At 45.3% G+C, this 11,178-nt stretch overlaps 1 protein-coding gene across 1 annotated transcript in view; it reads right to left on the reverse strand.

Annotated features, from left to right (window-relative positions):
* COA7 (cytochrome c oxidase assembly factor 7) overlaps positions 1 to 10,861 on the reverse strand; it is a 16,382-nt gene extending 5,521 nt beyond the window's left edge. The window contains exons 1-2 of the mRNA XM_006730718.3: positions 10,681 to 10,861; positions 7,415 to 7,555 (exon numbers count right to left, since the gene is read on the reverse strand). Of these exons, the coding sequence (XP_006730781.1) occupies positions 7,415 to 7,555; positions 10,681 to 10,786 (247 nt within the window). The 5' untranslated portion in view covers positions 10,787 to 10,861. The remainder of the gene's footprint in view (positions 1 to 7,414; positions 7,556 to 10,680) is intronic.
* Positions 10,862 to 11,178: the final 317 nt, after the last annotated feature.

Below are 11,178 nucleotides of genomic sequence, written 5' to 3' on the forward strand. Positions count from 1 at the left end.
CCTGCTCCGCGGGAAGTCTGCTTCTCTCTCTCCCACTCCCCCTGCTTGTGTTCCCTCTTTCACTGTGTCTCTCTCTGTCAAATAAATAAATAAGTAAATAAAATCTTAAAAAAAAGTCAGATGCTTAACCGACTGAGCCACCTGGGCGCCCCTTCATTTTGTGTCTTAAAGTCCTCCTTGGAATGCCAATGAGGAATGGGACTAATCCTTGATTCACAACTTACCACGTCTGATCCTGGCAGTCAGATGTCATGTTTTACATTTTCCACGTTGCTTCCTTCTGAGTATTAGTTTTGGGGCTCATTGCAGGCTGGGAAAGATGGCAAGTGCTCCCACATCTATTACAACATGAGTCTGTTCATCTGTCCCAGTGACAATACTTCCTATTGCTCTTAGCACAGAAGTCACAATGAGCAATTCAGGAGCTCTTCGAAGCTTCACCAGTTGGGGCACAACTCCTCTTTTCACAACCATTTCAATCTGTTCATTTGGACAATCAGTATGGTAAGAAATGGTCCAGCAGGTATCTGCTAATACTTCTGGATCACTGCAATAAAGGAGATGAACTAAAGTGGGAAGAATTTGCTCAACAGCATCTACAGGAGCGTAGGATCCTTGTTGGAACAAAAATCTGAAGGTGTCCAGATAAGTTTATCTAAGTAACCACATGCTAAAGATGACATACCAGGAACTGCAAGAAGGACCAACAGTGGATCAAATGCACCATATTTGATAACCAAGTCTCAGAAAACTGAACTATTTCGTGTAATGTTTCCTAGAGCTCATACAGCTTATTCACTGATGTGAGCATGGGAAGTTGTCAATGGAGAAATGAATGCTGGGATAGCACCTCTATCTACCACAGCCTTGGTCTGTTCTGATATCCCAGAAGCTATGTTAGTGAGGGCTCAAGCAGATTCAACTGAATGGGACTATGAACATTTCTGTCCAAAAAGGACACAAATTTTGGAATCAAACCAGCCCATATTATGTTGTCTATGTGGGCTGCTTTTCCACAGAAAGCAGTTTCTTAGCAGCTTGAGTAGCCTGGAGGTGGCTTTCCAAATTGTTGCTATTTATGCCTTTGACAATGTTATCAACAGACCAACTTACACTGCCCTGGTTGTTGTGGTTTTCCTGCAGTGGAGAAGTAGCATTATCAAGAAATGAGCTTACATTTCTCCTTTCAGCATCTAGTCTTCCTCCTTAGCTTTCCTCAGGTTTCACATTAACTTCTACTTGGCACCACCTCATTTTTATACCGTCTTTCCCCTTGTTCTTGAATCTGTTAAGATGAGCAGTGGGTGAATTGCACTGTCGTTGGCAGACTTGGTTACAACACAAAGGGAGAAAGGCCAGCTTAGGCTTCCACAGAAAGTATAGGCTGTGGGTCGGCCGCCCTCAAACACATCCCCAAGACAGTGTCCATGGTTTGTATTCTTTTTAAAAAAATTTTTAAAGATTTTATTTATTTATTTGACAGACAGAGAGATCACAAGTAGGCAGAGAGGCAGGCAGAGGGAGAGGGAGAAGCAGGCTTGCCGCTGAGCAGGGAGCCCGATTCAGGGCTCAATCCCAGAACGCTGAGATCATGACCTGAGCCGAAGGCAGACACTCAACCAACTGAGCCACCCAGGTGCCCCTTTGGTTTATATTCTTAAAAGTTCATTTAGGGCGCCTGGGTGGCTCAGTTGGTTAAGCAACTGCCTTCGGCTCAGGTCATGATCCTGGAGTCCCAGGATCGAGTCCCATATCGGGCTCCTTGCTCAGCAGGGGGTCTGCTTCTCCCTCTGATCCTCCCCCCTCTCATGTGCTCTCTCTCTCTCAAATAAATAAATAAAATCTTTAAAAAAAAAAAAAGTTCATTTAGTTGCCTTATGGAAAGAGATTTAGGGACTTGCATTAATCTCCTAACTGTAATCCAAGTAGGAGAGGAGGGTGGCTTGGGTAAGAATGGTAGGAGGAAAGGGAGAGACAGGACAGATTTGAGACATTTTGGAGATAAAATGGCCATGAGTTACTAGTAGAGAGAGGTACCACTTGCTAAGGGTATCTCTTGGAAGGTAACAGGGGCATAATAAACTGGGGGGAGAAGAAAACAATGAAGAATTCCATATTTGGGGGCGCCTGGGTGGCTCAGTTCGTTAAGCGACTGCCTTTGGCTCAGGTCATGATCCTGGAGTCCCAGGATCGAGTCCCGCATCAGGCTCCCTGCTCAGCAGGGAGTCTGCTTCTCCCTCTGACCCTCCCCCCTCTCCTGCTCTCTCTCTCTCTCATTCTCTCTCTCAAATAAATAAATAAAATCTTAAAAAAAAAAAAAAAAGAGCAATCCACTCATTTAAAAAAAAAGAATTCCATATTTGGTTTGTTAAATTTGAGATGCCTATGAGAACTCCAAGTAGGAATGTCTAATAAACAATCAGCTACATGCGGTCTGAAGTATACAAGAATGGTCTAGATTAAAGATTATCTGCATTATCATTAACTTATCTGAGCCTTCATCTCTGCCTCTAAATTCCACTTTTTAGAAGAGCAAATTGAGGACTCTTTTTTTTTTTCTTTGAGAGAGAGAGAGTGCGCGTGCGCAGCAGGGAGAGGTACAGAGGGAGAGAGAGAATTCCAAGCAGGCCCCATGCCCAGCACAGAGCCCGACACAAAGCTTGATCCCACAACCCCGAGATCATGATCTGAGCCGAAACCAAGAGTCAGATACACAATCAACTGAGCCACCAGACGCCCCCAAATTGAGGACTCTTAAACAGAAGGGAAACAAAAATCATCCATTGTTACCACCACCTAGAGACCATCACTACTTCATTTTTGGTGTATTTCCTCTTAGCACTATGTAGTTTGGTCTTGCTTTTTTGTTTTAAGTAATCTCTACACACAACATGGGGCTCAAACTCACGACCCCAAGATCAAGCATCCCATGCTCTACTGACTGAGCTAGCCAGGTGCCCCAATTTGGTCTTGTTTTCACATGTCACGAGCCTCCTTCACTCCCCATTAGAAACCCTTCTTAATATCTGTTTTACTGGCTGCATAATATTTCCTCAAAGAGATGTGTTAAGAGTTAATTTCTAGGGGCACCTGGGTGGCTCAGTCGATTAAGCTGCTGCCTTTGGCTCCGGTCATGATCTCAGGGTCCTGGGATTGAGCCCCGCGTCGGGCTCCCTGCTCGGCAGGGAGCCTGCTTCTCCCTCTCCCTCTGCCCACTTGTGTGCTCTCTCTCTCTGTCAAATAAATAAATAAAATCTTAAAAAAAAAAAAAAAGTTAACTTCTACTTCTTTTCATACGACATTTAGATTGCTTCACAAAATAGTTCAGAGCTAAATTCATATATGAAAACATGTGGCCAAAGCATTCCTTGGGTGTGCACACTCTAAGTATATAATCCAAAGTAGGTTCTGCAGCAACCAGTACGGTCAGACCTGTTCACAGTGATAGAATGTTTTACAATTTTTTAAAATATTTTATTTATTTATTTATTTTTTTTGAGAGAGAGGGAGAGAACACAACCATGGGGGAGGAGCAAAGGGAGAGGAAGAAGCAAACTCCTCGCTGAGCACAGAGCCCGACCCTGAGCATGACTTTAGCCAAAGTCAGATGCTTAACTGACTGAGCCACCCAGGTGCCCCAGAACATTTTACAATTTAAGAAAGCAGTCACATCTGGGGCGCCTGGGTGGCTCAGTTGGTTAAGCGACTGCCTTCGGCTCAGGTCATGATCCCGGAGTCCCTGGATCGAGTCCCACATTGGGCTCCCTGCTCAGCGGGGAGTCTGCTTCTCCCTCTGATCCTATCCCCTCTTGTGCTCTCTCTCTCACTCTCTCTCTCAAATAAATAAAATAAAATCTTTAAAAAAAAGAAAAAAAAAGAAAGCAGTCACATCTGTTCTCGTTTCATGTTCAGAAAAATCCTATGAAGAAAGTATGAGCGGGCCGTATTACTCTAATTTTGTCAACACAGAATTTGTGGCTCAGGGAAGGAAAATGTCTTGCTTGATGCTGCACTGTCTAAAAGTGGGTTCTTTGGCCTCCTATGCTTTCCCTTGCCCCAAGCAATCCTTGGTAAAGGAGAGTTATTAACCAGTCTGTGTCAAGAAAGGACACTGGGTATTTTTTTTTTTTTAGGAAAAAAGGGCAAAAAGACTGGAAAATTCTTTGGCTCAGAACTAGACAAGGGGAAGTCAACAGTTTTGGCATTTATTTACTTACTTATTTACTTATAAAAGATTTTTTTTTTTAAAGATTTTATTTATTTATTTGAGAGAGAGAATGAGATAGAGAGAGCATGAGAGGGGGAGGGTCAGAGGGAGAAGCAGACTCCCTGCCGAGCAGGGAGCCCGATGTGGGACTCAATCCCGGGACTCCAGGATCATGACCTGAGCCGAAGGCAGTCGCTTAACCAACTGAGCCACCCAGGCGCCCTACTTATAAAAGATTTTTAAATCCCACAACCCCGAGATCATCACCTAAGCCAAAACCAAGAGTTGGACACCTAACCGACTGAGCCACCAGGTGGTAAAGAGAAACCTAAGCAGACTCCACGATGAGCATGACGCCTGACATGGGGCTTGATCCTGCTACCCAGGAGATCATGACCTGAAACCAAGAGTCAGAACCTTAACCAAATGCACCACACAGGTGCCCCTTATTTTTTTAAAGATGTATTTATTTATTTGAGTGAGAGAATGCATGTGAGTGGGGGTGAGGGGCAGAGGGAGAAGGAGAGAGAATCTCAAGCAGACTCACCACTGAGCATGGAGCCTGATGTGGGGCTCGATCTCATGACCCTGAGATCATGCCTTGGCCAAAATCAAGAGTCAGAGGCTTAACTGACTGAGCCACCCAGGTGCCCCAACAGTTTTGGCTTTTAGACATGGCAGGGTCCAAGGTCTGCTAAACAGCAATACAAAAGGGCTTGAGTAGCAAAGATCAGCTAACAGGATCTTCTTTGACGACTTTGGTTTGAACACCCAGAGAAATTTATTTAAGAATGTCAGTTTAACAGGTGTGCACACTCCTGTATTGATTTCTAAACACTCTGTGTTCTTTCACCCTCAAATACCTTCTCTCTGCCTGAGACAACTCTATTCCACCTCCACCAAACAAACTCCACTCTGTCCTTCAAGTCCCAGTTTCAATGCTGCCTTCTCTGTGCAGCACCCTCTGCATCAGCACTGAACCCCCACAGTACTTTACACGTCTCTCTGAAGATGCTTATCAAGCTCTCCCAGGTGTAACAGGTATTAGTGTCCTTCTTCTCTGCTTTGGTCCATATCTAATTCATTGTTTCACTGAAGACAGCAGAAGTGTGCTCAATAAAGGAACATTTAAGAGGGGGAAAAAAGTCTCAATGTACACTCGTTAATCACATAGATTTGTCAAATAAGAGAAAATAATTTCAGAGCCACTTTTGTTTTCCCTATTTCAATAAGGAACTCAAAGTTCTTGTGAAAACTATAGTAAAATATGGTATAAACATTACTTTAAAACAGAGGGGGTGGGGGCCTGGCTGGTTCAGTCAATAGAGCATGCGACTTGATCTCAGGGTTGTGAGTTTGAGCCCCAAACTGGTGTGGAGATTACTTTAAAAAAAAAAAGGTATAAAAACAAAAAGAACCCAAAACTTTACCAAGACACAAATCCAGAGACTAAATAGCTAGGAACATTTTTGGTTTTGCATGCTGTATCATATAGGGGAGTTCACACCATATACAAATCTGTATTTGGCTTTCTTCACTGAAGAAATATATATATTTCATAAGTTTTTCATCACATCAACAAGATGCTCTAGGAATGTTATTTTTTTCATGGGCTAAATAACATTCCATACAATGGAGGTAACATTATTTAACTTAGCTGCTACTGTTGGCACACAGGTTTTGGGTTTTTTTTAAATCATTAATATAATGCAGTTATATATTACTTGTAAATTGTAAGTTAATGAAAATAAAATTTTGCTAGATAAATAATACCGGGGTATCTTTTCACATTAAGTTTTTTTTTTTTTTTTTTTTAAGATTTTATTTATTTATTTGAGAGAGAGAGAGCACACGGGAGCGGGCAGAGGGAGAGGGAGGAGCAGACTCCCTGCTGAGCAGGGAGCCCAACAGAGGGCGACCCCAGGACCCTGGGATCATAACCTGAGCCATAAGGCAGACACTTACCCGACTGATCCACCCAGGCGCCCCTTTGTGGTGTTTTTAAAATATGCCCATAAAAAATAATAATAATAAAATAAAATAATAAAATATGCCCATAAATTCTTTGATAGTCCTTCCTTCAAGAAGTAGGATGTTAGTTCTCTATTAGTGTGGGCTGGACTGACTGACTCACTTCTTTTTTTTTTTAAAGATTTTATTTATTTATTTATTTGAGAGAGAGAATGAGACAGAGAGAGCATGAGAGGGGGGAGGTTCAGAGGGAGAAGCAGACTCCCTGCTGAGCAGGGAGCCCGATGCGGGACTCGATCCCGGGACTCCGGGATCATGACCTGAGCCAAAGGCAGTCACTTAACCAACTGAGCCACCCAGGCGCCCATGACTGACTCACTTCTAATGAACAGAATGTGATGGAAATGAAAAACTTGTGACTTCCAGGGGTAGGTCATAAAAGACGCTGTGGATTCCATCATGCTCTCTCTTTTGGATAACTCACTATGGAGGAAACCAGATGCCATGCCATAATGACACACAAGCAGCCCATGGAGAGATTCCTGTCACCAGGAACTGAGGTCTCCTGATAACAGCTGGAAAGGCCTTTCCTAACAAGCCAACAATCTTAGAATTGGAACCTCCAGCTCCAGTCAAGCCTTCAAATGACTACAGCCCTAGCTCCCTGGTTAATGTCTTAACTGCAACCTCATTAGAGACCCTGAGGCATACAGCTAAGCCAATCCCAAATTCCTGACCTATAGCAACTATGTGAAATAATAAGTTTGTTGGAATAATTTATTTAGCAATAGATAAACACGACTCACTACTCCAGTGATAATTGCAATTAGGGCATGAGGCGAAAAGATAAGATGGTAGAGAATTAATTATTGGTCCCTTGCTCTGTGCCAGGCACATGCTGATGCCTTTACCTGCATTATCTCATTTAATCCTCACACCAACCCTATGAAGCAAGTACTATTTTTCTCCATTTACAGGTGATATTACTAAGGCAGAGTTAAAGTGACTGGCTCAAGATCCTACTACTTGCTAAAAGCATTCCCCAAGGTCTGCCAGACTTGAAAGGCTATGTTCTTCCCCCACCCACCCTGCTGAACTCTCTCCAAATCTTCCTACCATGTGCTTCCCCAAGGTCTGTGAGGACCCTTCTGTGAAGAGGGCACAGCATGAGGCTCAGGATGTGAGGCCAGCATGACTATCAATAAGAATGACCAAAGAAAGCAAAGGCCTCCTTACCTTTCCCAGTCACATAATAGGCCCCCAGTTTGTAGCAGCTATCGCTGTGTTTGTTCTCTTCACAGTTGAACTTCAACACCTTGGCAGCCTCCTCAAAATTCTTCTGGATCCCTTCCAAATAGTCCACCAGCCGATAGCATCCTGTGAGGAAAAGGCAAGAGCTGTTCATGTTTGGGGCTGCTGCACAGCAGTGGGGAAGGCTGAGGTGGAGCGGGCCAAAATGTCTTATTTAGGACCAGCTTCTGTCCTCCTGACGGGTGGCAAGGTGACCTCACCACAAAGAATGCAGGTGGTGTTCGGCCATTCCTACAAATGGCATCGTCTGCCCTTATCCAGGGACTGAGCAATATACAGGCTGGAGAGACCAAGGCCGCTGTACTGGCTCCACCACTCACCAGCCATCCGGGCGGAGCCCTTCTGCTCCCTGTCACCCAGGGCCAAAGACTCACTGACTTCCACGATTGAAACTTTGCTACCTTTGGAACTTCCCAGGGAGTTCAGCAATAAAACACTGGAAACCAAAAGGGTCTATGGGCTAGTCTTTGTAGTAGCAAGAAAGGGGTGCCTCCACGACTATACACCTCAGCCAGGCTGGGAATGAGAAGCCCAACGACAGAGTAGAAATAGTAGCTACTAAAGGAGTTGGAAATAAGACTCTCTCTTTGGCAGTCTCTAGTCCCAGTGAGCCTCTTCTTAACATCTCTCCCCTCTGTCTTTGTCCCTTCTTCTTCATCCCAAATGACACTCATCTCATTCATTTTCATTCAACAAATATTTGCACATTTATGTGTAACCATGTTCCAAACACTGTTCTAGATGCTGGGAATATAGTCACTTGCCCTCCTAAAAATTACATACTAGAGGAGGGGGAAAAAAATAAGTAAATAGGTGAGCATTTATTTTTTTAAGATGCATTTAAACAGTAATAAATTGTTATATGATTGAAATAAAACCGGATAGGATAGTTGTTATGCACGTTGGGGGGATAGTTACCATAAACCGGGCAGGGAGGGCCTAGCAAGGACTGCGATGTCCAAGCTGAAATGTGAATAACAAGAATGAACTAGCTATTTTTTTTTAAGATTTTATTTATTTGACAGAGAGAGACACAGCGAGAGAGGGAACACAAGCAGGGGGGAGTGGGTGAAGGAGAAGCAGGCTTCCCAAGGAGCAGGGAGCCCGATGCAGGGCTCGATCCCAGGACGCTGGGATCATGACGTGAGCCGAAGGCAGACGCTTCACGACTGAGCCACCCAGGCGTCCCTGAACTAGCTATTTAAAGACAATGAAATGGAATGGGGTAGAAAGTCCCAGGTACAAGAAACGATAGACAAAAATACCCAAAAGAGGGAATAAGCTTGGTACAAATAAGGTATAACGTAGCTGGATCGAGGAGAAAAGGGGTAGGAAATGAGGAGAGAAAGGCAGGGGCCAGATCACAGGGCACTGTGGAACACAGGAAGGACTTCGGATTTTATTCCACGTCAATGGCAAACCACTGGAGGGTTTTAAGAAGGTCAGTGATATGATTCAATTTGCATTTTTATTTATTTATTGTTTATTTTTAAAAGATTTTATTTATTTATTTGACAGAGAGAGAGAGCGCGCGCTCAAGAGAGCAGAAGCAGGGGGAGTGGCAGAGGGAGAGGGAGAAGCAGCCTCCCTGCGGAGCAGGGTGGCGGATGCAGCGCAGGGCTCCAACCCGGGACCCTGGGATCATGAGCTCTGCGGAAGGCAGACACTTAACCAACTGAGCCACCCAGGCGCCCCCAATTTGCATTTTTAAAAGGTTACTCCAGTGTATATGTTTGTACATGCCTGGATGGATACGGAAGAACAAAATACATGAAGGGGTACACTCTAGCATTGATAACAACAAACGTGTCGTTTTGTTATTTAAAAATCTAATAGGATAGCATTTAATAGAACAAAATGAAAATTTAATTACCAGTTTGAGGGTAGAGAACAGATTTTAAGGGAGTGAGCATGCAGAGTCAGGTTAGGCGGCTATTTCAGTAATCCTGGTGAAAGATCGTGATGACTTCAAAGGACAGTAGCTATAGTAACGATACTCTCCTTCTGAAGTGCTGCAGCCAGTCCTTTTACGCCCACCCTCCCCCACTCCACTGCTCCGTATACTACTCTCCCGCGTACATTACCATGAACTCTCTCCTCAAAAACATGTATGGCTCTCCACTGCCTACAGAATAAAGTCTAAATGCCTTACCCTGGCATTCAAGGCCTGACACACCGTGGCCCAGACTCCCTCTTCAATCGTATTTCTAACTATAGCCTCACTTCAATCTTCCACAAGACAGCATTCTCTTCTCCCACACTGTCCTCCATTTAATCAACACTTGCCTGCTCCTCCTGACCTCCCCCAGAAGTCTTCCCCAACTATCCTGCTCCTCAGTGACTCCAACTCTTCTTAGGACACCGGCGAGCCCTCAGAGAACCACTCTAGGTTCTTGTTAAGCCATTATACAGCAGAGCAACTCTGGCTAGTTGGTTAGCTTCAAGAAATAGCTTTATCATATTCTGGAAACCAGACTGCAAGCTATAAGAAGACTGGGCCAGTGTCATTTTTTTTCCCTTTATAAAAATAAAGTAGGAAGAAGAAAACCACCCAAAGGTACTGGCTGCTCTGGGTGACCCCTGACACACTCAAGTCAACTCAACATTCCCAGAACACAAGGGGCACATTCATGCCTCAGAGCCTTTTCACTAGCTGTTACCTCTGCCTAGCATAGATCTCCCTTACCTTCCTCAAGGCTTTGTTCAAATGCCACTTTCTCAATGACTCCCTCTGACCACTTAATTTAAAACTGCCCTCAACTCCCCATACCTGTCAGTCCTTTTTCCCATTGCACTGACTTTCTAACATACGATTTCATTCATTTCCTTACGTTTATTGTCCAACTCCCTCCACTAGAATGTAAGCTCCAGAAGAACAGGGAATGGTATCTGTTCACTGACGTATCCCCACCCCTCTCTCCCAACACCCAAGCACATCTCCTCGTACCCGCCCCGGCCTCCAGGCTCGGTCCCGCCTAGGATCCCCCCGCTGCGAGGCCCGCAAGTCCTGGAGGAACCCAACCCGTTCCCCCCCAAAACACACAAGGTCGTCAGTGTCCCACCGCGTCCCCACGAGTCCCCGGCCGGAGACCCCTTCCAGACGTCCTTCAGCGGTCGCTCGTAACCCGTGCGGCCCCCACCCTTCCCCCATGCGTCCCCACGTGTCCCCAGGCTGCGCTGGCAGCGCTCACCGTCCGGGTCCTTCTCGCGGTAGCACTGGTAGTTGCACTCCACCTCCATGTTCTCCAGAAAGGACTTCACTTGCTCCTCGTCCTGGAAATCCACCACACCCGCCATGGGCCCTGCTCGCCCAGCCGAGGTTAGCCTCGCGGCTCAGCGCACCCGCCCTGTGGTCACGTGAGCCAGCGGGGGGCGGGGCCCCGGAGGGGCGTGCCGCCGAGGGAGGCGCGCTCACCCGGTATTCCGGAAGCGGGAGCACCGCGAACCTAAATCCTGGAGCTGTCGAAGCTTCAAGCTGTTAAAAACCTTGCTACGCTCATTCGTTTCCTAAAACCGGTGACAGTCTTTCTGCAGCACTTTTTCTGTGCCAGCTTTGTGCCCTTCATGATTTTCTGCCTGCAGTTATTTAGTTCTTCATTCATTCGTTTGTTCAGTGATCTCTAAGTGCCTACTGTGTGCCTCACCAAGTGCTTGGTTCCAGTAATACAATTGGGAAATATGGTCCCTGC

This window comes from Leptonychotes weddellii, chromosome 4 (assembly GCF_054177405.1).
Source record: "Leptonychotes weddellii isolate Sample4059 chromosome 4, ASM5417740v2, whole genome shotgun sequence".
NCBI lineage: Eukaryota > Metazoa > Chordata > Mammalia > Carnivora > Phocidae > Leptonychotes > Leptonychotes weddellii.